Consider the following 26270-nt stretch of genomic DNA (forward strand, 5'->3'; position numbering starts at 1 on the left):
AGTTACCAACCAAACACACAGTATTAAGCCACAAGACAAAAAGCACAAAGGTACAGCATATTGGAAATATTACCTGTTTGTGAAGATGGCAGATCCATTCAGCAAACTGACGGGCATTTGGAATAGTTGCAGAAAGGAATACATAATGTACATTATCAGGAAGCAAAATAATAGTCTCTTCCCAAACCACACCACGTTCTGAAAATGGAAAAGCATATGGGAAATGTATGTGATCAAAGCAATTTCTCATTCCTGAAGCCAAAGAACAGCAAGCATGCTTAAAAACAAAATAAGACAAAAAAATAAAACAAATCTTCTCTACACAAGTGGGGTATATCAAAGCCATTTCTGCTTTGGTGAAGAAAATACAAACTACAACATATAATTATGTCAATTCAGCCAGTATGAATTATTTATACAAAAAGATGACAAATTTTACAAGGGAAAATTAGACTTAACTCTTCAAAAGAAAATTAAATTGTTCTTGGGGAAAAATTACAAAGATTCGAAAAGAAAAATAGTATATATAGGATACCTGTATCTCTCATGTAGTGAATTTCATCAAAAATAACCCATGCAACTTCGCGCATAACCTCAGAACCTCTGTAAAGCATACTTCTCAAGATCTAGAAAAGGAAGTAAAAGTTGAGTCCCTCCATGTGAAATGACAACAGCCATGTTACATGGACATCAGTAAGAAACTGCCAGAATTTTTGGTTCACTTTTACATGGATATATGAAATCATATCTTGTAAAAAACATAAAAGCGTTTAAAGATAGGTTTTGAGATTGCTTTACAAGTTCATTCCCATCTAACAATCTCACTACCTGACAAAAACTGGTTTCTCTGAAAGGAACATGAAAGAATGAGACAACGTATTTCTCCAAGTTTCCATTGTCAGGTAATTGCTACAGCTCTACAGATCTACTTCTGCCAAGACCTCTTTTTACTTCATCCTAACAGATAACCTCCCTGTGATTAAGGGAACATCTTTTGTCAGAAATCAAATCATTTAAGCTTTTTAATAGTTCCCTACCAAAGTCATGCCTGTTCCTTTGAGGTAAAGGTAAAGAGGAAAATTTCAACTCATGGCTGCATTTCTTCAACAGAAATACAACAAAGCTCTGTAAACAATACTTTGTTAACAAAGTTGAAAAGCTACCTATTCCCAGAGTTCTAGCACTACTGTGAACAACTCAGCTATCCTTCAATGATTTTGTCCTCCTTATTTTGCCTTTCTAGAGCAAAATACTGACCACAGGATTTAGGAAATCAAACTTTCAGCATTTTACATCGACAGAATACTCAGTGTCTTGAGCACTCAGGAAATTAAATTCTGACTTTCTCCACATTAGAATCAGAAGTTCCCAACTTACAGTTCAAAAGCATAAATTCACAGAGATTTACCTAACTTTTTAAATAATCAAAAGTTAAAACATTCAAATGAGTCATAATGAACTTTTGAACATTTTCAACCTTAATTAGGCCATTTAAGTCTTTTAAAATTAGACCTCCCCAATCAAAAAGGGTAGAAGAAAACACCGATCAAGAACTCATGCCTGTCTTACCTCAGTTGTCATTACCAAACAAGAAGCTGTAGGATTAATGGTGACATCCCCAGTCATCAAACCAACATCCTGAAATTCTTCATACATCTCACGGTACTTCTGATTACTCAAAGCTTTAATTGGACTTGTAAATATCACACGCTGCTTTTCCCTCAAAGCCAGGGCAATTGCATATCTGTATTCAAACAATATCCATATTAACTGCTGCAATATCCATACTAACAGCTGTCAGCAAGACAGAGCATATTACTTTGCTTTAGAACAAAATAAATTGTGCAATTCAGAACACCAAGAGAATGATACACAGTATTTGAATCCATGCTCTAATACATCTAGCACTTCCTATCCAGATTATTAAATTCAGTGCAACTACATATGCACCTCTGCAGAGTGAAAGCTCTTTAAAGACCAAGTCAGCTGATTTTTATGGAAACAAGAGTACATGTAGTTGTAACTGTGTCACAACAAAACAATTATTATTTGAACCTATGTTCTAATATATGTCCATGTACATTTTACTTCTTATTTCAGGTCTGAATCAAATCCTGACAGAGAAGTTGCTGACTAAATCAAACCATTGCTTCTAACAAAGCAAAAAAAAAAAAAAAAAACACAGAAGAAAGTCCTGACTTCTTCTAGCCAGGAGGTAGAAAACAAAGGTATTTTTTCAAGATTTACAGAAATCTGTATTGAAGAAACTCCCATTTCAATCTATACAGTAACAGCTTGACAGTTTAAAAATAAAAGCTAAACTTAAACACAAATTAAGCCTTTCACTACTCACTAAATGATGGAAGATGTAATTTCAATATTCAAGAGTAGACAATTCAATTCTAACACTGGTGGACTAAATACTGTATCAAGAAATTGCAACACAACAGCTACTGAAGGTTCAAGAAAGTGACAGAAAGGACATCACACTGTTCTTTCATTAGAGCTTGTTAGAAAAGTACTTACTCAGCACAAACAGTTTTACCAGCTGATGTGTGAGCTGACACCAACACAGACTGGTTATTATCTACACAAAGAATAGCTTCTCTCTGGAAGGCATCAAGAATAAATGGATACTCCTAGAAGAAAAAAGCAAAAACATTACAGAAATTTAAGACAGACCTACATCTAACTACTTTTCTGACTGACCTAGTGTGCAAATTAGAGTCAGAAATTAAATCCGGCAGACACTTGTAATTACTGCTGATCTTAACCCACTATTATGCAATGACTTTGTATTTAAGTATTTTTATATCATACCTAAGATCTTTGCTTATGTCTTGTTGTCATAGCAAATGAAAATCTTGCCCTGATGACTGAATTTTCACTCACTTATCAGCTTAGGAAGAGAACTAGATTGCTGCCCCTGCCTGAAGTTACAGAAAGAATATCATAACAGCCTATCCACCTCATTCAACCACATAATTTTTTTTACCAAATTTTAAATAGAGAAACATCATTTATGACAGATCATCTTTTACAGATCTTACTGACAAAGTGCATAATTTTTCCCTCTACTCTCACTTACTATGTAAAGCATGTACAAAAAGAAAAATGGAATCTGCCACATACTTTTGCAGCTTTTCCAGTTCTTGGCTTCAGACCTGTGAATTCTTCATTTGTTGGAAGCGCAACCTATTAAAGATATTTAAAATAAAAACAGTTGCAGATTTCTGTGTCCACAGCAGTGACATTTCTGGCAATGTGAAGTGTATGAAAACCAATTTGAATTTCTGTTATCCTGTTTCTACAAGCTCATGTGTCAAGGGATTATTCCTTCCTCTCGAGAGCTTTTCAATCAATCTTTATATTCTCCTACCTAAGCAGCGCTGCTTCTCTCACTTCTCTGATAGCCCTGCTGTCTTGTCAGAGACATTTCTGCTTCACCTGCCTTGAAACAGTAGCTTTTCAGCCAAGTCACAATCATGTGTTCTGGCCAGTGGATATTCGAAGCAATTACTGAGCTCACATTGATAATATTCCCTTTCCAAATACACTGTATTTGTGCTGGTAACATTCGCATTCCTGGCCAATATCTAGGATTTATTCACTTTAAATACATAAGCTCTCTTCAGTCACTAAGTGATGGCAAACCTTTAACAGACATCTCAAAGTAACAAAAATTTTGCACACACTAGCTTTAGAACCCTGATCAGCAACTGTATATACAGTTCCCTCATTATGTAAGTCTGATGATATAGAGCCCTTGACCTAATTAACCCTAATTAATCTAATTAACCCTAATGTGAACCTAATTAACTTGAGCTAGCTCAGGAAAACAGCACAGAATATAAAAAGACTGTAACAGTACAAGGAAGTTAAAATTTACATATTTGATTTTCACACAAACTCTTTCTGATAGTCATATATGGATGCAGGATGCTTCAAGAAAACATGAATTTAAGAAAGCATTAATAGTTTGTATTTTTCGTATTTGAATTTGTATTCATGTCCATCAACACAATTTGAAAATGGATAGCTTTTATTACTTTGCACATAAAAAAATATAATTTTCCATTTCTACCAAAATGTATTTTTCAACAGTAATCAGCTTTAGAAGAAAGTCTTTCATACTTGAACCAGAATAGAAGAATACTTCAATGCACTGACCACACTACAAACAGAAAAACAAGTTGTACCAGCCAGTTGGTTTTTCTTCTCAAATGCTCTTGGTACCTTACAAATATAGAAACCTATCAATATTACCATCAGTTCTTTCACAATCACTCATTGTATTGTAAGTATGATTGAAACTCCTTCTGGTAAGATACCCTACTAATTTTTCAAGTGCATTTTGTGCATGCTCAGTGTCAGATACAGACGTCAAACTCCTCACAGACTTAAATACTGTATGAAATACTGTATCTGCTGGAGTGCAGGAAAGCTCTGCAGAGGGATCAGGACAGACTGGATCAATGAGCAAAGACCAATGGTGTGAAATTCAGCAAGGTCAAGTCCCAGGTCCTGCCCTTGGGCTACAACAACTCTGTAGCACTGAGGCATCCCCAGGTGTGGGGAAGTTTTTCCTCTGAGGTAACAAGCAGAAGGAAAATATGAAATGACCTTAAACTGTGAGCAGGGAGACTGGACATTAGAAAAGAGTTGTCAAGCATTGGACTAGGCTGTCCAGGAAAGTGGTTATCATCACTAAAGCCACTTAAGAGATGTGTAAATGTGGCCCTTGGGGACAAGGTTTAGGGGAGGGCCTGGCAGTGCTGGGTTAATGGTTGGATTAAATGATCTTAAAGGCCTTTTCTAACCTAAAAAAAATCTGTGATTCTGTGACATAATAACTGCAAGAAGAATAAAGAATACTATTATACTGGCAATGATACACACAATTAGGTATAACAAGTCTGTATTTTTCACATGCTTTTTCACTGCACTCACCTCATGTGTACAACCTTCAACAGTTTCCACAGACTGCACCTTTACCTGAGGCATCAGATCTGTCAGACTAAAAAGATAAGAGTTAGGATTGCCAAAAAGTATTAAAAAATACTGTTTTTTATAAAAGTGAGCATGTTGAATTTCACGTCTGCTTTAACTGCAACACAAAAAAAAGGACGTGCAGTCTTGGCATGGACAGGCTGCAGAGGTCACTACCAGGACTATTACCTCAAAGATAAAATTTTGCTACCATATAAATCTACTTTAGCTATTGACTCAAAAATCCCACCACAAAACAGCACCTGAGTCACATTTACTCACATAAAATTTTATGTTTAAATGAGAAGTTTTTTCAAGATATAATGAATCAAAATTCAAGACCTGTACTCATGCTACTAGTCAACATGGAGTAAGAGCAGCTTAAATCATCCCAAGAACCTGCCTGAGGACAAGGCCCCTCTTTTATTTACCAGTTCCTTCTCTTGTGGCAGAGAAGGGACTGGAGTCCCTTTCCATGAAACTGTTTATTTCTGATGTATACATTCTAGTGATACCACTAACACAGAAAATTACATAATATATTGGCTCTGCTCCTATTCACTTACTCCTTACAGTGTTTTGAGAAGTCTTCTCATGAACTTCTCACAGAAATATGACACTGAACTTTACAAAAGTTATATGAAAGACCAAATGATAATGCAGTTATCACCTTTCATGCCTCAAAAGTCTTGTCTGTCTAATTGCCAATTTATTTTTCCTGTATTCCGAGCCAACTATGTCTTTCAACCTCATGGTACACAGCAAGCCTGCCTCTTCCCATGTGCTTCCAGCTCATCTCCTGCTCTGTGTGAAATCGACACAATGCCTTTGACCACGAGTCACCGACTCAAATGAGTAACTACAAAGTCATGAATGTTTTCTACTGCAAAGGCCTACAGGTGTGCAGTATAATTTTAAATATACCCAGCTTTCATCACTGCTGAGGCTGCACTGGCAGCACTTTCTCACTTAAACAGATAATGGAAAACCAAACTTGCGCAAATTCACCTTTACAGGAAAACACTGCAAAACTCCCTCATATCAGCTGTTCCCAACTGGCATATGGCTAGTCAAGGCAGCTTGCTAGGACTACCTTACACATTAAGCTGAGCACTTACTTAACATCGTCTGATAAAACATCTTCCAATTTCGGTTTTTTCCCCAAAATAACATTTTCATTACTATCAATCTCAGCTTCCCTTTTTGGCTTGACTATTGCTGCTGGCAGTGAAGGTTTTTCTTCCAATCTTTTCCTGCAACATAAACACAGAAGAAATTTAAAATTTGCCTCCTTCATTTTTGTATTGTCAAAGAAAAAAAACTCTTAAGGGCAACTGTGATCCCACTGCACCTCGGAAACAACCCAGGTAACCCGACCCACAAAAACAGCTGTGCGATTTCAAACCAAACCAGTTGCCAGGTAAGCTGGCCACCAGGTCCCCACACTCCCCAGTAGGCCAAAGAGCTAGAGCTAGCTACAGCTTTAGAGCCAGGGATCCTGGGAAAATGGGTCACAGAATTACAGAATGGGTCAGGTTGGAAGCGACCACAGCGGCTCATCTGGACCAACCTCCCTGCTCAAGCACGACCGTCCTAGAGCACATTGCACAGGAACGGAGCCAGATGGGACTTAAATACGTCCAGTAAGAAAGATTCTACAAACTCTGAGCAATCTGTTCCAGTACACAGTCACCCATGCACTTAAGAAGTTCTTCCTCACGTTCAGGTAAAACTTCCTGCGCATCAGTTTCGGCCTGATACTTCTTGTCCAACTGCTCGGCACAACCACGAAGAGCATGGTTGCATCCCCCTAGTACCCTCCCTTCAGACACTGACCCACGTTCCGAAGTCCCAAGGGGTTCAGCAGCTCAAACACGCCGGAAGACGCCGAGACCAGCATTACAGCCCTCACCCCGCCGCCACAGCTGCCCCAGCCCGGCTCTGCGCCCTTACCCCGACCTCCTAGCACCCTCGGCGGGGCCCGTTTTTCTCTTCTTAGCGCCAGAAACAGCGGCGGCCGCGTCCTCCTCGAACACGCTGAAGAGCTCATCCCCAAAGGCCTCCGCCATCTTACCCGCCGCGCTCCAACAATGCCCAGCGCAGGGCCGCGCACTTCGCGCGCCAAGGGCGCTTCCGATCCCGCCCCCCGAGGGCTGACGGGAGCTCCCGCCGGCCTTGGCACCAGTAGCCGCCCGCACGGCCCGTGCTCGATGGCGATCTCGATTTCTGCCCGAGTCTGGGTCCCGGTCCCGATGCCGAACCCTTCCGCAGCTCCCCCTTAGCGCACACGTGGCCCTTCCACCCTGGAAGGTGATCTGCGAAAAGCCGACGCAGGCCGCGCAGGCCGCGCGGCCCGCGCGCGTGCGCCGGAGGCGCTGGCCAATGGGAGACGGCGGCGGCGCGCCAAGCGCTGTACCCGGATGTGCGCCTGCGCAATGTTGGGCGGGGGGGTGCCATGGGCGGCCGCAACAAGAAGCAGCGCGCGGGCAGCGCGGCTCATGCGGCCGCCGCCGCCACCGCCCGCGCCCGCGCCGCGCAGGCCGGGGTGGCCGCGGCCGCGGAGCCCAGCAGCCGGACCGCCCCGCCGCGACCAGCACCCGCCTCCAAGGAACCGCGTGTCAAACAAGGTACCGCTGCCTGCGGAGCCCCGGGAGCGGCCGTGCCCCGCTGTGCTGTGCCGGAGGGGGACTGAGGGTACCATGGCTGGAGGGGCAGTGCCTTCAGGGAGCCCCTGGGGGTGCGGCTGCCGCGGACCGTGGCTGTACCAGGAGAGGCCGGCCATTGGGGCTGGTGTTTCCCAGCGTCGGGAGAGGCAGCTGGAATTGGTCCGCTCCTGATGTGATTGGGCCTGGCTACAGCCTGCCTTGTCTGTCTAGCTGGTCAAAGGAGGGGACTCTTCCCCCTCTATTCGGCCCTGATGAGGCCACGTTTGGTGTCTGTGTCAAGTTGTGGGCTCCTCCCACAAGAAAGACGATGAGCAAATGCGGGGAGTCCAGTTGAGGATCACAAAGGTGATGCGGCTCCTCATGAGGAGAGGCTGAGGGAGCTGGGCCAGTGCAGAGAAGACTGAGAGGGGCCCACATAAATGTATATAATTATTTCAAAGATACGTGTCAAAAGGATGATGCCAGACTCTCTTCAGTGGTGCCCGGAATGAACAGCAGTAGGCACAACTGTAACACGACAAGTTTCATCTCAACAAGAGGAAGAGCTCCGGTACACTGAGGGTGGCAGGGCACTAGAGCAGGCTGCCAGGGAGGTCACAGAGTCTCCCTCTCTGGAGACATGCAGAACTCGCCTGGATTCATTCCTGTGTCCCATTTTCTAGGTGATCCTGCCGTATGGGGTTGGATGATCTCTAGAGGTCCATTCCAACTGCAGCTATTCTGTGATTCTGCTCTCAGGGGTGTCCCTGAGCAGATAAGTCTTGGTGGGATCGATGTGTTGAGTTTAATTACAGAAAGTCTTATTATTAGATTATCAGCAGTTCCTGTGAGGGAAGTGTTTGGACAGCACTTTCTCAGAGATTCTGATGTATTTATTTGGTATATTACCAAAATCAATGTATTGCGGATTGGGGATTATTTTGGGTGTTTTTTTCTGTCTTGAAAGACCTGTTACAGGGCTGGAGGCACTTCTGTGGTGTTAGATAAGATGATGGATGGCTGTTCTGAGTGCAGTTTGAAAAACTCTTATTCTGAAGCACTGTGGGATGCCTATTTTTAATAAGCCAGATTTGCCAGAAGTAGCTCAGATACCATATAACATTAGAACAGCTTTTGCTGCTGACATGGGTGAATCATGAAATAGCCAGGGCATCTGAGTTTCCCACTAGTTAAGAAGTCTTGTAATCTGGTAATATAAGCTTCCTGAACCTATTCATGCATTCTGCTTTTACAAGTGTGGGCTCTGTGTATTTCTTGTGTCCTCCATTCCTCCAATAATCATGGTGCTCAGTCCTCCTCAGAAAATAACCTGTTTCTCTCTCAGGTTGTATACTGTGGTGAAAAATGAGTCAGTGTAAGTGAAAGCTAATTTGTTATATTTTAAAGAGCCCACTGGTAAGTGCCAGTGAGTAGATCCTGAGTGCTGACAGCTGTTTGTATCCCCTGATCAGAGGGGACCGTACTTTTTCTGAAGCGCAGTTACCAAAATCTGGTGTGATCTCAAAGCAGGCCCTTCCAGAGCTGTTCTGCAGGCAGGCAGCACGGATGAGCTGCCCAGCCCACCTGTTGGGAGGTAGCTGTGCCTCCTGGAGCAGCATGCAGCTGCCCAGGGTGGTGGAAGCTGTGGCCTTGCTCAGTTTCCTCCTGCCTGTGCAGTACCAGACACAGTACACATGCTCTGAAAGTGATGGAATTCTACAGCAAGCTGTGTGTTGTCATTCTAAAGACAATAAATAGTTTTGTGAATTAGAGTTTGGTTTTTTTTAGTACCTGTTAAATGAAAAGTATTTAGCAATGACCAGAGCAGACCAAAGGCTTCTGTAAGCCAGTGCTCTCTCCTAGCTGAGGAACAAAAGCAGATACGTAGGTAAGAACAAATCAGACATGTAGGGGTCTCCCTGAAGCATATGTAATTCTTTTTCCAGTGCTCTCCCATGTCAGTTGATTTCTTCACTGCAAAGCTGTTCTCTCTGCCCTTGGACCTCAGTAAATATCTACTGTCCATGGCTTTAGTGGCAAAAGCTTCTGTTACATAGCTATGCACTTTGTAATAAAAAATCCTCGACAGTCTTGCTTGTTTTGAAACTGCCATTTACTTTGTTTTGAAATTACCATTTACTTCCCTATTTGGCAATCCTTTTTCAGTGTTCAGAGAGTGAGCAGTCAATCCAATTTCCTCCCATTATACCCTTTGAATTTTATATTTTGTCATAGCCCTCTTCACTGTTCCTTGTCCAAGGCCTTTCTTGATTATTTTTGTTAAGAACCTGCAAGTTTCTGGCAAGTTAGTGTAATAGTTTGCATTAACCTGTGTTATGTTAGGGCTGCTTTAGCTATGTTAAACAATTTTCTCTGTGGGTTTTGTGTAATTGATGGTTATTTGCAATTTGCAGGTCCAAAAACTTACAGTTTTGGTTCAACAACAGATTCCAATGCTGCTGCAAATCTAGATAAATCTGTTCTTAAGGCAAGTATCTTCTTTACATAAAACAACTTTGATTTTCATAGTACTGCTTTAGCTGAGTAAATATTTCTTCAGATCTTTTTCAGTATTAGGTTGTGCATATAAACTACATTAATATATGAGACAATTGACGATTGAGAGTTTGATTTTGTTTAGGGTTTTGAGTGTCCTTTAAATAATAGGGGTGAATTACCACAGTAGGATAATGTCTTTTTTTTTTTAAACAACAAATAATACTTTGCATGCAAGACTATTTTAGGAGTTAGGTCTTGGCTTCTGCTGTGCATATGGACCTTTCTTCCTGTCACAGAAAGGATATAGATTTTATATAACAAACTTAGTAGCAACTACAGATAGATTCATGTTTTAGAAAAGTTTCAAATATTAGAATTATTATACTAAATTTGTTTCTAAAGATGTTTTGAAAGGAGGATATCACAGATTGCATCTTGATATTCAAATTACTTTATGTAAGCAGAGGAGAAAGGCCTTGGGTTTTTTTTGGTAATATTTTATTTTGCTTACAGTATTTCCCTTAACATAATAAATTTCCTTTAAAAGGTAAATTTGCTTTCTTGGTAATAAGGAATGAACTCTTCTATTTCAAGTGAAAGAGTATAGCTTGCGGAAGAAAAAGTGTCCTTTTCTTAAGAGATGTTTAGGCTACTTACAGAAAGCTTGAAATACTTGATTTTGAGTGGCAGAGGGATTTCTGCATTGTTACGTCCTTAGTCATGAAGTGCATTGACATGTCTTAAAAACTTCCAGAGTTTAGCTTTAATCAGCTAATTTTTTCTTTGCAGGTAATGATAAATGGTAATTTAGAGAAAAGGATTATCGATGTGATTAATAACCATAAAAACCAAAATGAGGACAAAGGAATGATTTCCAAAAGACTAACTGCAAAGAAACTACAGGTACAGTTCAAAATCTTGTTTTTCATTATTCATTTAGAATAGTTTGTCTTTTGTAATTTTTATCAAGTGTTATATTCCACTTGTGTGTATTACATAATTGTATTGTGTGTGGCACAAGCCAGTACAGCATGCTTTTCAGTAGTTATATTAGTGATTAGTCACTGAAATCAAGGAGTATGCTTATTAAGAAAGGCACATCTTTATGGATTCAGGAACTAAAATCAAGCGCTTTCAGACAAGATAGAGGAACAATAATAATAATATGAATGTTTTAGGTTTCCTATATTTTTTACTCTATATATCTGGAAAATTGGAGGTATGTCTCTATTTAGCTAGGAAACACATTGTGGAGAGAGAGGCAGGAATATAGATTTATTGATACTTATGCGTGTATATTTAAAAACAAAATATAAATTCTGCAAAACAGAATTTTCTGTTACATTAATGCACGGTGTTTAGTTGCCTTTAATGCTGGCTTTTCGATATGTGGGAAATAGAACTTTGGAAGCCTATATTAGATTGCTAGATTAAATCCTAATCTTTTTAGCTCTTTTATTTATAGGATGTATACATGGCTTTACAAAGATTCTCTTTCAAGACTGAGCACATTGAAGAAGCAATGAAAAATACGCTTTTATATGGGGGTGATCTCCACTCTGCACTTGATTGGCTTTGTTTAAACCTTCCCAATGGTGAGTATGGTTACAGAAAATAGTTTTTGACAGAAGAGAAATAGGACCTGCTAAGCAGTAGCATTATTACTTCACAATAGTAATTAAATACAATGTTCCTCTAAGACTAGTAGTTGCAACAGTGTTCCTCTCCTGCATGCACAGCTGACTGGTTCTGTATTCTAGTTCATGAAGGCTTGGGATCTTCCCGTTCCTACATTTGGAGTTCTGTGAATGTCCAATGAGCAAATATACTATTTTATATAATGCTAAAGCCTAACTTTTATTTGAGTTTGTGTGTAGTAAACCCCATAGATTTAGGAAAAGCACCATGGAGGATATGAACAATAGGAATGCTGAAACAGCAAAAGAAAATTCCTGTTTTCCTGTCCTCCACCCCTTAACCTATCTCTGTAACCCTATAAGGCAATGTCATGTTAACCCCTTACCCATTGGTCAAGCTTGGATCCTTTTCAACCCTATAAAAGAAGCATACTGTACCCCATTAGGGGAGAAAGAAGAAGAGCAGAGACCCTTCACAGAGCTCCCCAAATAAAGCCATCTCCATGGAACAGCCTGCACCTTCTCCTTCTCCTCTCTCTCCGTTTGCTGCAGCCTCCAGCCCAGGGCACCACTACCTAGCAAGCAGAGCTGAAATCCTAAGAGCTTGCAATCACTATAGAGCTGATAATCACCATGCTGGCTAGATGGCAGCCCCACGGTGTTGGCATGAGCAAGCTAGCCTCGAGCACCCGGTCCCTACTCAGGGACTGAGCTCCTGAGCCCTATTGCTCTGCTTTATGATAAGGCCGAATAAGAGGCTTTATTATTTGTGTTCTTCTAGTTGGTTCCCAACAGAGTTTAAGGTATTTTTCTGTAATTATTATTATTTCCTGTGACACGTTTTTTCTCTTTTTATTTTGAAGATGCCTTGCCTGAAGGTTTTAGCCAGCAATTTGAAGAACAGCAAAAGAAACCTAGAGCAAAATTTTGTTCTGACGTGTCAAAGTGTGGAATGCCACCTCACTTAGAAGATAACAAAAAGAAAGAAAATGGCCCTGGAACTAAGGTAATCTGAGAATCTAATCAGTAGTTACTTGGGTCATGGGGGAAGAGACAATAAAACTTTCTAAAATACAGGCGTTGCATTGATTTCCAGCACTTGTGTGTAAAGCTTATGAAAATGTTGTGTGATTAATAATTGTCATCTGCATTTTAATTTTAGTGGAATGGTAATTTAAAGGTATTTTTCCTATGGAGTCTAGAAGGTTCTTCAGAGCTCATTTTTGTGGTAAAGCACAGGGAATCTCATGATATAAGATTAGGTATCAGGAAGAAATTCTTTTCTGTGAGGATGATGAGACATTGGAACAGGTTGCCCTGAGAAGCTGCTGATGCCCCATCCCTGGCAGTGTTCAAGGCCAGGTTGGATGGGGCTCTGAGCAACCTGGCCTAGTGAAAGGTCTCCCAGCCTATAGCAGGGGGCTTGGAACTTGATGTCTCTAAGGCTCCTGCCAACACAAGCCATTCTATAATTCTATAGCTTAATTTCTTAATTTTATCCTATAATGGGTTTATTTTGTTGATGTATATGTGGCACTCTCTATGATTTATGAGGGTTTCAGTTTGCCTGTGTACTGTCAGTGTTTTGATTTTTGTGGGTATTTAATCTTAATTCAGATTAAATCTAAAACAAAAAGATGCCCTGCAAATTATTTCACTCCTTATAGTAATTATAGTTATTCTAGTGTTAAGATCTATTTGGATGTATAGTGGGATATTCACCCTGGTTGGGAAAGCTGTCTTTCACGTCATATATATATATGTGTGTGTATGTATATATATATATATATATATATATATATATATATATATATGTATATATATATGTATATATGTATACATATGTGTATATATATATCTATATATATGTGTGTATATATATATATATATTACATATAAAACCTTTATAGTAGTTCCTAGGTACTGGCAGAAGAAAGGATTGCTTTCACATACATTATCATTACTTTTAATTTATATTGCTCTTCTTAGGAAACAAATGTGAGGAAAGAGAAAGAATTGACTATGAAAGAATGGATTTTGCAATACGCTGAACAACAGAGTGATGAAGAGAAGGATGAGTCTGTGAAAGATTCAGATGAAGAAAAATTTGACCCAGTAAGACAGAATAATGCTTTATGGGAGTCTTTCTAAAAACGGATATGTCTGGTACATCCGCATATAGTGGATCTGTTTGTTACAAATTTGCGTGTTATAAATTGGGGATTGAAAACTTTTTTTATGTTACCAGTTATGTATCACAGTACTGAAGGAAAACCTGTTGAAGCTTCTTCTTTTCTAAGTTGTTTTTCCTTTCCCTTATTATTTGTACTGCATTGAAAATGTTGAATGTCCTGTGTGGGAAAGAAAAATTTAAAATACATTTCCATGAGATTGAGTGAGTTACTATCAAATTCTGGGAGACTTTGACTGTTAGTTAAATAAAAACTCATTGCATAAGCTTGGTATAAAGGGTAAAAAAACTGCACTGTATCATGAAGGTCATTGAAAGTGACAAGCATACCGTATTCAAATTGTAATTAATAATTCTGTTTGAAATAGAATGAGAGATATATACATCTGTCTGCCAAGCTTTCAGAAGCAAAAGAACAAGCAAGCATCTCCAAGCAAGACAAAGACAAGCAAGGCCAAAAGGCAGCACAAGAAAAAATAAGAAGAATTCAGCAAGGTAGAGCTATGCAAGTTACCTGTGTTTTATTTTCTGGTCTGCATGTTTGTTTAGCAATTAAATCTTGGAGTCAGGTTGAATTGAAGATTATTTCGTTATCTTTTATGCCACTTCGTGAAATGAAGGCTTTTCTGAATCTGTTCTTTCTTGGTCAAATTCTAAAAAGTCAGTAAAATTTCACTAGTCCTGGTTTTGGGTACGCAGTATGAATTATTACAGTTGGTTTTTAAGCAGTTCATGGGTATAAGTTATATTCTCTCTCTGACAGAAATGGCAGCACTTGAGGAACATCCAGTATTTAATCCAGCTATAAAGATTTCAAACCAACAGCAAAATGAAAAGAAAAAAGCTCCCTCATCTCAACCTCAAGAAACCACTTTGAACTTGAGTTTGCTTGAAAAACCTGATGGTGCTGCAAAGGAAGACAAAGGTGGGTTGCAAGTCATTCAGTACAAGCTTGAATCATACCACAAATTTCCAGAATTAGTTCTTGTTTTGCTAGGGTTGTAGTACTGAGTGAACAAGCTCCAATTGTGGGAAAGGATGGTGGACTATTACAGAACCAATTAGCTTGGAAAAGACCTCTGAGATTGAGTCCAGCCTGTGACCAAAAACAAATGTCTACTAGACCATGGCACTGGGTGCAAAGTTCAGTTGTTCCTTAAATGCCTCCAGGGATGTGACTCCACCACCTCTTTGGGCAGCCCAGTCCAATGCTTGACAACTCTTTCTGTGAATAAATCCCTCCTAATGTCCAGCGTGAACTTCCCTGATGCAGACTGAGGCAATGGTTCCCTGGTTGCCTGGACACTGACCCCCACCTGGCCACAGCCTCCTTTCAGGCAGCTGTAGAGAGTGATAAGGTCTCCCCTGAGCCTCCTTTTCTCCAGGATAAACACCCCCAGCTCCCTCAGCTGCTCCTCACAGCACTTGTGCCCCAGCCCCTGCCCCAGCTCCATTGCCCTTCTCTGGACTCTCTCCAGCCCCTCAGTGCCTTTCCTGCAGTGAGGGCCCAGAGCTGGACACAGCACTGGAGGTGAGGCCTCAGCAGTGCCCAGCACAAGGGGACAATCCCTGCCCTGGCCCTGCTGGCCACAGCATTGCTGATCCAGGCCAGGATGCCATTGGCCTTCTTGGCCACCTGGGCACAGCCTGGCTCATGTTCAGCTGCTCTCACCAGCACCCCCAGGTCCTTTCCAGCCACTCTGCCCCAGCCTGTGGCGCTGCCTGGGGTTGTTGTGACCCAAGGGCAGGACCTGGCACTTGGCCTTGTTGAACCTCACACCATTGGCCTCATCCCATGATCCAGCCTGTCCAGATCCCTCTGCAGAGACTTCCTGCCCTTCAGCAGATCAACACTCCCACTGAGTGTCATCTGCATACAGTCTGTCTCACTGACCAAGCTGACTTTAAAGGATCAGTACTTGTTTTAGCAGATTACATTGAAAGCTATTTTTGTCATGCTGTCATGTCTTAAAAAATAGATTTCTTTTTTATTTTTTGTCAGTTGTAGGGCTAGTTGCTGTTTCAGTCTCACACTCATATTTTTAAACTATTTTCGTTATAAATCTTCAAACTGTTAAAACATTTTCTAATAACCAGACTTTAATGAAACTTCTAAAATTACTGGATGATCAAAGATAACAAAATACTGTCATTAATTTTCCGACAGATACTTCTGTAGGAAAAGCAGAAGTTTCTGTGATGTAGCATCAATACCTGTATTTCTGCAAAATATTTCAGAAAATTGTGCTATCTAGTAAAATATATGTGAATAAAAGGTAAAAATTTCTTCAAAGGACTGTAAAATAGATTTTAGGAGGATTTAGAATGTGTTTTTCTGCTCTTACAGTGAAAAGGAGAGATCCATTAGATATAAGAAATTTTGATTATAGTGCTCGAAGCTGGACTGGTAAATCTCCAAAACAGTTTTTGATTGATTGGTGCAGAAAGAATTTTCCGAAGAGCCCAAATCCTTCTTTCGAAAAAATTCCCGTTGGAAAATATTGGAAATGTAGGTATGTATTTCCTGTAATCTTTACATTTGCCTTTTGGTTCATTTGAAAACAAAATATCTCGTCAATTCTCTCTTTTTGACAGAGATTTATATCAATACAGTGTTTAACCCAAACCCTTTGTTAGTCCATCAGGGAGGTATTTTACTCTGGATAGCTCTGCAAAAGTGATGCTTAGCCTAGGCAAAATCACAAAAAACCCTTATCCCTGCTTTATGGGTTCATTCACTAGAATCTTATTTTTATTTGCGTGCTGCTGAATGAAAGATTAGTCTGAAGCACCCTTGTGAGATAGATTTGAACAACTTATGTTTGGTATTCTTATTCAAAGTAACATATTAAATCAGAGATTCAAGTTTATGAATACCAAAACCCTTCTGAAAATTGTTTAAAATGAAGTGGAAGTTGAGAATTTGTGTCAAAGTTACCATAAATTTATGGGGAAAACAGTGCGGTATCTTAAATTTATTTTAGAAATCAAGTCTAAAATACAAAGTTATAGAATAGAATATTACCATATATGAGTAAAGCAGACACAAAGTTATAAATAAGTAATGTTTCTTGAAGGAACCAAGTAACAGAGCTTGTTTTCTTCCTCAAGCTAAAAACTACTAACAGACTGCCATCCCTAAGAATATGAGAAATTTGGCTCCTGCTCTGACTGCTGTTTATCTGTTAAACAGGTGTTTGCATCTTGGTAGGCTGTTGAATGTTATCTTGATCTATCCTAAATAGTTACAAGCACACAAACATTGGGTCCTTCTTCCAAAGCACCTAACCTTAGTGGTAATCTGTATGTATATAAATGCTTCTGACTTGAAGAAAATGGAGATGTTTGTAAAATGAAAAAAAAACCACAAATTCACTGCTGGAATATTTGCTGAAAATGTTATGTCATACAGATATTTTCTGTTTATACTGGTTGCAGAAAATTGAGATAACTGCTTTTGAAATTTTTCTTTAAGGGTCAGGATTATCAAGTCATCAGATGATGTAATGGCAATGTGTCCTACAATCGTAACAGAAGATAGTATGCAAGCACAACATCTAGCTGCTACTTTGGCGCTCTACCATTTAACCAAAGGACAGGTAAGTTTCTTAACAGCATTACTGTTCTTGGTCTCAAATCTGCTTTTGTACTTTTTTGCTATAGTATCTATAGTTGTGTTCTAAAAATAGTTTCATGTAGTATTTCCCATTAAATTCTTTGCTTCCATTACATATTCTCATTCCATACATATCTCAAGTTTTTATGTAATTGTGTGTATGCTTTGCATACACATGCTCTCTTTACAGCAGAGAAAAGAATTTTTTGTTAAAGCTATACTTTCAGACTTGTGAAAACTGAAAGCTAATAAAGACATATTGTTGACATTTATTTTACTGCTTTCATAGTTTCTGTATTTAGAATGGTTTCCTATTTGTTTTTTGTCAAATCTTTTAACATTTGAGTTTGTTTACACATAAAATACTAAAAATAGTGATATTACTAAGTAGTACATAATATAATTTTTTCTGCTTTTTTCACTGGAAGTCAGTTCATCAGTTGCTGCCTCCTACCTACCGAGATGTCTGGCTAGAATGGAGGGATATCGAAAGGAAAAAGGAAGAGGAAAGCAAGATAGAAACCAACAAACCGCGTGATACCTTTATTGCTAAATTGTTAAACAAACTGAAGCAGCAGCAGCAGCTACAGTCTGAAAACCAGCCAAGACTGTCTGAGGGTCCTGAAGATTCCTGGGAAAACTTGGTTCCTGATGAGGATTTCAGCAGTCTCTCCCTTGAGACCTCAGATGCAGATAATTTGGAACCTTCAAGGAATTTGTTCAAGAAGCTGCAGAGTTCCTCTAGATACCAGAGGCTTATGAAAGAGAGGGAGGAGTTACCTGTGTTTAAGCACAGATACTCAATTGTAGAAACTCTTAAAAAACATCGAGTAGTTGTTGTCGCTGGTGAAACAGGCAGTGGGAAGAGTACCCAGGTGCCCCATTTCTTGTTGGAAGACTTGTTGCTAGATGAAGGGTCAAAAAAATGCAACATTGTTTGCACACAACCCCGAAGAATCTCAGCAGTGAGTCTGGCAACAAGGGTTTGTGAAGAGCTAGGCTGTGAATCAGGACCAGGAGGAAAAGTAAGAAGTGTCTTAATTCCTTTGTTGTCTTGATCAAATACAGGGGGCTGGATTGTTGACAAAAAGTGAGAACATTATTTCTTATCCAACCAAACAACTAGATGTTATTTTCTCTTGAAAAGGACTTCTTGGTATGTCAGTTGTTTCTTTTTCTCTTGTCACCTGTGAACCTGTAGATGTCCATATATGATTCCTAAATTCTTCAGAGGCTGATATAAAGCAACAGTGTTTCATATATGGAATGGTCAAAGATTTGAGCAGATTGCCCAGGGTCTGTTTTGTCACTACCACTAAGGATGAAGCAAAGTCCCCCAAATTAGGCTCTCAACAATCCATTCTGGCCTTGAATGAGGCCCTGCTTTGAGAGAGGCCCTTTCCAGCATGAGTTATTTTGTTACTTGAAGAAAGCCGAAGGGCTGTATTTGTTAGGGCAATTTGTACAAAAATACTTGTGAAACTGTCAGAGTCCTGAAAACAACCCTGCTTTTATCAGCTCTTTGCTGCTCTGGGTAAATTCCATTATTTTTTCCTTTCTCAGCAAAGTAAAGTACTTGTGAGGAAGTGTGGCAGTCATTCACTATGCTACTTAATTAGCAAATTTGTATAGTATCTGAATCTGACAACTACTAAATTTCACCTAATTTTGAATGTTGTTAGCTTGTATGTTATTTTAAGTTATTCCATATTTTTAATATATTTCTCTTAAGAACTCCCTGTGTGGATATCAAATTCGTATGGAATCAAGAACAGGAGAAGCCACCAGACTGCTGTACTGTACAACAGGTGTCCTGCTTCGGAAACTTCAAGAAGATGGTCTCCTGTCAAGTATATCTCATGTTATTGTTGATGAGGTTATCAGTTCTTTACTATTCTGCAGAAATTACAGTTATTCTGGGCCTTGATCTGTACTAAATTCTTGCTATAGATCTGTTTTTCTAATTCTAGGTACATGAAAGAAGTGTCCAGTCTGATTTCTTGCTAGTTATTCTGAGAGAGATCTTGCATAAACGCTCAGACCTGCACCTGATTTTAATGAGCGCCACTGTAGACAGTGAGAAGTTTTCCAGCTATTTCTCACACTGCCCCATTTTAAGGATCTCGGGGAGAAGCTACCCAGTTGAGGTAGGTAGATGTTTATTTTGATTATGCAGGATACTTTGTATATATGTATACAGTGTTTGCCTAGTTAGTATCTAGACAATATATCACTTTTTTTTTCACCAGAAATACAGATCTTACAACAAGTATTTCAAGGACTTGTAGCCCATTTTCTTTTATGAAAATATAGAATAGCTTCAGGGCTTTGGAGTACATAGCTGTACTATTTTTTGTGATGGATTTATTGATTACAGTCAGTCCCTCAGTTACACTTTGATTTTTCTCTGTTCAACTTAGGTAGAAAGGAAAGCATTAAAGAATTCTTCTCACACCCCCTGTAACTTTGCCACTGCACTCTTATGCATAAGTTTTAAGTTGTAATACGCATAAGTTTTTCTTATGCATATTATGTAGATTATGGTAAAGGTTATGTAATGATCAGGTGGAGAAGCCCATTAACAATCTTTTAGCAGCTCCAAGATTAGGTTTTCAAAAATCATGACAGTTTAAGTTGAAATGTGCAAGATTTATTACAACATTAAGGCCCTGGTCAACTTTGTTATGCAAGATTTAAAAAATGAAAAAAGTTGCTGATTAGTTTTTTATGTGCCTCATGTTTTTTCTTTGAATTTTCACTAAAGATTTTCCATGTTGAAGATGTAATTGAAGCAACTGGCTATATTCTGGAGAAGGACTCAGAATATTGTCAGAAGTTTTTGGAGGAGGAGGAAGAAGTAACAATAAATTTTACCAGTAAAGGAGGAAGCACTACAAAGCACCAGGTGAAACAGGCATTTTTAGTTTTGTCTTGGAACCTTTTGGGGGTTTTTTTATTTAATCATTTTGATTCCTTTGAATTTATTGTGGTTGGATTGTAAAATACCAAATGTATATTTGATATTCAGTTTATAAAAAACAGACACAATGACACTCCTACTAATGTTTATGAATGCTTTACCCTTTTGATTGCTGCTCCAACTCCTATATAGTTGTCTTGATTTTGCTGTATTTGACATTGAGGTCTCTTGTAGATTACCAGCTGTGGATGTATAAGCAGCAGCAGGGAAACCATTTTTTTTTTCCCCAAAGAATTCTCCTACATAGTGAACTTCACAACAGAAGAGAAAAGGCCTTATCCTTCCTTAGCTAAAAAACTCCCAAGATCCTCCAACTTGGCATGCCCAATGAGGTGATTTACCTGAGATTGTTGTATAGACCTCATTAGTTTAACATGTTATGGTTAATCTTTAGGTACTCTGCAGTGACAGCTGTATATGCTTTTGGATCAAAACTCTTGAAGGGGAAATTCTATCAGTGCCATCTGACTTTGGCAACTTAGGCTATTAATCTAGACTATGTACTTTTTGGAAGATACCTGTCTGCTCTGATTTGCTTTGCAAAACTTCTGAAAATTTATCTTGCTACAATCAAGCACTTACGTGTATGTTGAAAAATAGTCTGGTGTGCTCTGATTGTTTTCCTCCAGTACAGAAGGATATGTGATGTCAAGCTTCCTTAAGTGTATTGAGTAACAGTGAAGTAGTTTACAATAGTGCCACTTAATTTAGAAACTATGCTATGTATGTAAGATGTCTGGAAAAAAATCAAATGTATATCTCTCCTGCTAACTCTCTTTTCCTGTACCAAAACATTGCAGGAGTTGCCACCTAGTTCATTCTTAATTTTCCTTGCAAGCATTAGTTGAGAAGGGTGAAGTAAGGGAGAGGGAAAAGGTGAAACTTGTTTCTTACACCCAAAAATAGGAGTTTTGAAAGAAGAGTATACATCTTGTTATCCCAGTTTGAACTGATGCCAGTTGAATGCCAGATATGGACCCTGGGAACTGTTTACCTCTTGGAGAGACTTTAATATTTACCTTTTCTTAAAATCTGAAATGTCATTTAACAGTTGTAGATACTTCTACACATTATGTAAGCGGTTGTGATTTAATCTAACTCACACAGGTTTTGGTGGGAAATTAGTTAAATTTCTCTTGTCCCAGTCTCTGTTTCAAGTGAATGGCAAATTCACCTTCTGCTCTTTATGTTCTTCTAAAATACTAAGAATGTGATTTTTTTTTTCTGCTTACTCTTGTTTTTTAGGAGTATATCCCAATCCAGTCTGGATCTGGTATCAATTTGACTCCTTACTATTCGAAGTATAGCAATCGTACACAGCAGGCTATCTTATATATGAACCCTTACAAGATCAACCTTGAACTTATTTTGGAGTTGCTTGCATACTTAGGTACTTCTAGTCCACTTCTTAAGAAGTTTATGTACTTGGGGTTGTCCTTTGGATTTATTTTCCACTGCTTTCTACTACTTCTATAATGAAGTACTTGATTTCATTCTCATAGGAAAGATCCTAAAAAGCATTAACTAAGGGGCCTGGCATTCGTTCCTGTTGTTCTGTGAAACTCTTTGCCATGCATGTTTGTTTTAGCTATATGCTTGTGCTGTTATTTTGCAGATAGAAGTCCCCAGTTCAAGAATATTGAAGGTGCTGTGCTGATCTTTTTACCAGGCCTTGCTCATATCCAGCAGCTGTATGATCTCATTTCAACTGACAGAAGATTTAACTTGCACGACAGGTAATGCAGATACTTTCTATGAAGTTAATACTCTTAATTTACAACCCAACAAACATATTCATTAAGGTTTGCTATTCTTGTAAAGACAAGTGAGAGTTACACCTCTGAGCTAATGTTGCTACAAATGTACTTTTACTACAATGCAAATGTACTCTTACTGCTATAGTCTAAAAGTTACTCAACAACAATGACAGATACTTAGGAATGGTATGGTACATTTTCTTTCATTGCTTTCTATTTTAATCTTCAACAAATTTATGCAATCAAAAGCACTTGACTACTTCTTTTCCGCTTCTTAGGGTATGGAAGCTGCCATACCTGGGATATAGATTTCTGTGGCTTACTGTTTACATGGAAGTGACTACTTCCTAAGAGCTCCAGAGCATCTGGATCTACCAAGAGAAATGGCCTAGGGTTGTAGTGACAGATAATTTCAAAATTTTTTTGGGGTAACTAAAAGTTAGCAGCACAACTGCATAAAAGGAACAATTGCAGTCAATTGTTAAATATTTGTGGATGGACTGAGATGTAAAGGTCTGGAAGAGAAGGAAAGTACCAGTCTCTGTGGTGGTCTCATCCCTGAAGACCTCTATTACTCAAAGTTGCATGTATTTGTTACGGTCATTTTCTTGGAAGCACAATTTAAAGAACCTGGGTTTACAAACAGCTAGCTCCCTTTATTGCTAGACTGTTATTGTAAAGTAACCAGCAGTTCTGCATTACTATTTTTCCTGCATTTTTACTGAATGGGAGAACATCCCTATGAACTAATTAGGTTATTTTTTCTAGCTATTGTAATAAAACAATGAAGCAGACTTTCATATGTAATCATACAAAGTTTTACTCTTTCAATTGTCTGCTCTTCTCCACATGTTGTCATTATACTGGTCTTATATTTTTACTCCGTGTTATTTGATAAATGTGTATTTATTATTACAATTTCTTGTTCTAGGCACAGATTGATAGCTTTGCATTCTGTTCTTTCAACACAAGATCAAGCAGCTGCATTTACAATACCTCCTCTTGGTATTAGAAAGGTAGTATTTACAGATTTCACAACTGAAAAGAGAAATTTTCTGTGGGTGCAACTCTGAATTGTTATCATACAGAATTACACAACAACTGTGTTCCTAGAATTTCCTCTCTGCAAAAAACAATTCTAACTTAGTGGTCCATAATGGATAGAAGACCATGTGCTGTGGAAATACTGACAATATTGGACAAATTCTTAAACTTAAATATTTTCTGTAATCTTCCTTAATTATTACTTACCTGTATTTTAACTATTGTTAGCCAGGAACTATGGCTTTTATCTTGGAGAAATACTATTTTATTTACTGCTAAACTACGTAATTAAATGTTGATCAATTTTGGCAGGTACTGAGCAGTAATTTTGGTGGATTATAAAGCAAAATGTGAATGTGAAATTATTTCTTAACTTTTAATTTCTCTCCTTGGGGAAAACTAGACCATTTTCCAAGTCATGTAGGTTTTCATTATTTGTCATATTATTTAAGGAAACATTTTTGGGTAAAAAAAAAATTTACCCAGACTTACTCCATAATAGTGATATAAAGATTGAAACGTATTGCACATTCCAATTCTTCTTTTAATGTTATGTTACTCTTTCCAGATTGTTTTGGCAACCAATATAGCAGAGACGGGTATCACAATACCAGATGTTGTCTTTGTAATTGATACTGGGAGAACAAAAGAAAATAGGTGAGGGTTTGATTTTCATCAGTCACACTGTACATATTTTGGAGGACAGAGCTGCAAGGATTTTGTAGTATCTTTATTAACTTAGAGCAATCCTTTTTGTAATTATCTATTAATTAGAGTTCTGGATGCAGAAATGTGCTAACCTCATTTAAAAGCTTGCAGTTTTGGGTACAGGTTTGGGATGTATGTTTGAAGTTTGAAATGGTGAGAAGAGCAAGGGAAGTTCATAGATAATGGATATAAAGTATGGATAATTATGATTAAGTACTGTTTTAAAAATGAAGAAAGTACTTTTTATGCTATCTCATGTTTTGAAAGTTATTTTTCTTCACACTTTAAATGTGAAAATCCCTACACAGTGTTAGAATGGTTCTGAATTGCCAAGGTGATGAAATAAAAAAGCTTTCATTTTCCAGTTTTTATGCTTTCACTAGTGACTTGTATTCAAGGTATTATAATACACAGTTCCTCCCAGATATGCTTGGTTTTCAAAACGAAATGTATTTTCAAAAATTGCTCATTAGATATATTGTCAGTATGCTGGTGTTCAGGTTATAGATACATGAAAATTTCATTTCTGAAATCTGAATCTGCTTTATAATGTAGGTATCATGAAAGCAGTCAGATGAGTTCCCTGGAAGAGACCTTTGTTAGTAAAGCTAGTGCTCTGCAGCGGCAAGGAAGAGCTGGCCGTGTTAGGGATGGGTTCTGCTTCCGAATGTACACGAGAGACAGGTATGGTAAACTTAGCCAAATGCTGTAAATCACATCAATACCGTGGGTTTTTTCCTGTGCAAATCCAAGAATTATTGTTGAAAATCACTTTACTTACTGCTAACCAGAAAGATAAAACTGGAAAAAACTCAAGCAAAACAAGAATTTGAGTATCACATGTATAAAGTGTTAGAGTAGACTTTCACACTTTTTGAAAAAGTTAATTTTATTCTTAATATTTCTGTAGTGTGTTTTTAAAACAAATTTCATAATTAAAGGAAAAGTGCAGCACAGGAAATTGTAGAACATCAATTTTTTACACCACCTGATTGGCTTACATCAAATGTGTGCAAACCTTACCTGCTAAACTTTGAATTTTCTATCAGACAAGTCTGTAGGCTTCTGAGGAGGTAATATCTATGAATGAGATGGGGTCACTGCAGAGTTAGTTTCTGTTACTGCAGTGGAATAACCTTTTTCCTCCTTCTGTGAAAACCTAAAGTGACTTTCAGCTGAGGAAGAATTAACATTAAAGTCTTTTGATCTAACCAATGAAGTGTGCCTTTTAGCCCCCTAAAAGGCTTTTCAGTTTGAAAGCATTTTTTACGGACTTGTTTTGAAAATTGGGGTTTCCTGCCTTTCTCTCTCTGACTAAAACTTGTTTTCAAAGCCACCACACATAACTTAATTCAAAGTATGAATGGCTTGGCCATGCTACTCCCTTCCCTGCCCCTCAAGAGAAGAACTGCAAAGAATGACTAGGTAAAAACCAGATTTACAAGTTTAATTCAAAGATGTAGTTAAATATATATTTTGTGATGTTGCAGGTTTGAAAGCTTCATGGAATATTCTGTTCCAGAAATACTGCGTGTGCCTTTGGAGGAATTATGCCTTCATATTATGGTACGGTTTTTGGTTTTAGAATTGCTAACCTTGTGTGGTGGGTTGTTGACCTTGACTGGATGCTGGGTGGCCCCAAAGCTCCTCTATTACTCTCCACCTCAGGTGGATGGGAGAGAAAATATAACAAAAGGCTCATAGCTAGAGATAAGGACACAAAGAGATGACTCACCAGTTACTGTCCCAGGCAAAACAGACTTGATTTGTGCAAATCAATTGAATTTATAACCAATTAAGTTAGAGTAGGTTAATGAGAAGTAAAAAATTCCCCTCCCTCTTTCCTGGTCATAACTTTATTTCCCAATTCCCTACCTCCTATCCTCCATCAGCACAGGGAGATGGGGAATGACAGTTTTGGTCAGTTTATCACAGATTTCTGCTGCTGATTCCTCCTCAGAGAAAGGGAGAACTCCTTCCTCTGCTCAATCTTGGGGTCACTTCCACTGGAGACAGTCCTTTACAGTGTGAATCCTTCCCACAGGTTGCAGTTTTTCATTAACTGCTCCAGCATGGATCCCCCTCAGGGTCATAGGTTCTGTCAGCAAACCTGCTGCAGTGTGGGCTCCTCTCATCATGGCACCACAGGTCCTGCCAGGAGCCCGCTCCAGTGTGAGCTCTCCACGGGGTCACAGCATCCTTCA

General features: G+C 38.7%; 2 protein-coding genes across 6 annotated transcripts in view; one reads left to right on the plus strand and one right to left on the minus strand.

Moving 5' to 3' along the window:
• The window catches only part of MTREX (Mtr4 exosome RNA helicase), a 43721-nt gene extending 36407 nt beyond the window's left edge, over positions 1 to 7314 (minus strand). For all 4 annotated transcript variants that reach the window (XR_008535897.2, XR_008535896.2, XR_008535895.2 and 1 more), the window contains exons 1-8: positions 6943 to 7314; positions 6108 to 6242; positions 4951 to 5017; positions 3133 to 3195; positions 2527 to 2639; positions 1570 to 1744; positions 536 to 626; positions 74 to 198 (exon numbers count right to left, since the gene is read on the minus strand). Coding sequence is in view for 1 of the 4 variants with exons in the window: in XM_054652613.2 (XP_054508588.1) it covers positions 74 to 198; positions 536 to 626; positions 1570 to 1744; positions 2527 to 2639; positions 3133 to 3195; positions 4951 to 5017; positions 6108 to 6242; positions 6943 to 7058 (885 nt within the window). In the remaining 3 variants the exon portion in view is untranslated. The remainder of the gene's footprint in view (positions 1 to 73; positions 199 to 535; positions 627 to 1569; positions 1745 to 2526; positions 2640 to 3132; positions 3196 to 4950; positions 5018 to 6107; positions 6243 to 6942) is intronic.
• A 107-nt stretch (positions 7315 to 7421) lies between these two features.
• Positions 7422 to 26270, plus strand: part of DHX29 (DExH-box helicase 29) — a 29800-nt gene continuing 10951 nt past the window's right edge. The window contains exons 1-20 of one of the 2 annotated variants that reach the window (XM_054651756.2): positions 7422 to 7616; positions 10049 to 10122; positions 10923 to 11036; positions 11599 to 11728; positions 12634 to 12776; positions 13760 to 13885; positions 14330 to 14456; positions 14725 to 14886; positions 16309 to 16474; positions 17437 to 17560; positions 18006 to 18602; positions 19310 to 19453; positions 19548 to 19724; positions 20342 to 20482; positions 21803 to 21947; positions 22173 to 22293; positions 23246 to 23330; positions 23927 to 24015; positions 24622 to 24750; positions 25557 to 25632. In XM_054651756.2, coding sequence (XP_054507731.2) covers positions 7445 to 7616; positions 10049 to 10122; positions 10923 to 11036; positions 11599 to 11728; positions 12634 to 12776; positions 13760 to 13885; positions 14330 to 14456; positions 14725 to 14886; positions 16309 to 16474; positions 17437 to 17560; positions 18006 to 18602; positions 19310 to 19453; positions 19548 to 19724; positions 20342 to 20482; positions 21803 to 21947; positions 22173 to 22293; positions 23246 to 23330; positions 23927 to 24015; positions 24622 to 24750; positions 25557 to 25632 — 3042 coding nt within the window. In that variant the 5' untranslated portion in view covers positions 7422 to 7444. Of the gene's footprint in view, positions 7617 to 10048; positions 10123 to 10922; positions 11037 to 11598; positions 11729 to 12633; positions 12777 to 13759; positions 13886 to 14329; positions 14457 to 14724; positions 14887 to 16308; positions 16475 to 17436; positions 17561 to 18005; positions 18603 to 19309; positions 19454 to 19547; positions 19725 to 20341; positions 20483 to 21802; positions 21948 to 22172; positions 22294 to 23245; positions 23331 to 23926; positions 24016 to 24621; positions 24751 to 25556; positions 25633 to 26270 lie in introns of those variants that run through there. The other variant, XM_054651759.2, reaches the window with a different exon arrangement.

The sequence above is a fragment of the Agelaius phoeniceus genome, chromosome Z (assembly GCF_051311805.1).
Source record: "Agelaius phoeniceus isolate bAgePho1 chromosome Z, bAgePho1.hap1, whole genome shotgun sequence".
Taxonomy (NCBI): domain Eukaryota; kingdom Metazoa; phylum Chordata; class Aves; order Passeriformes; family Icteridae; genus Agelaius; species Agelaius phoeniceus.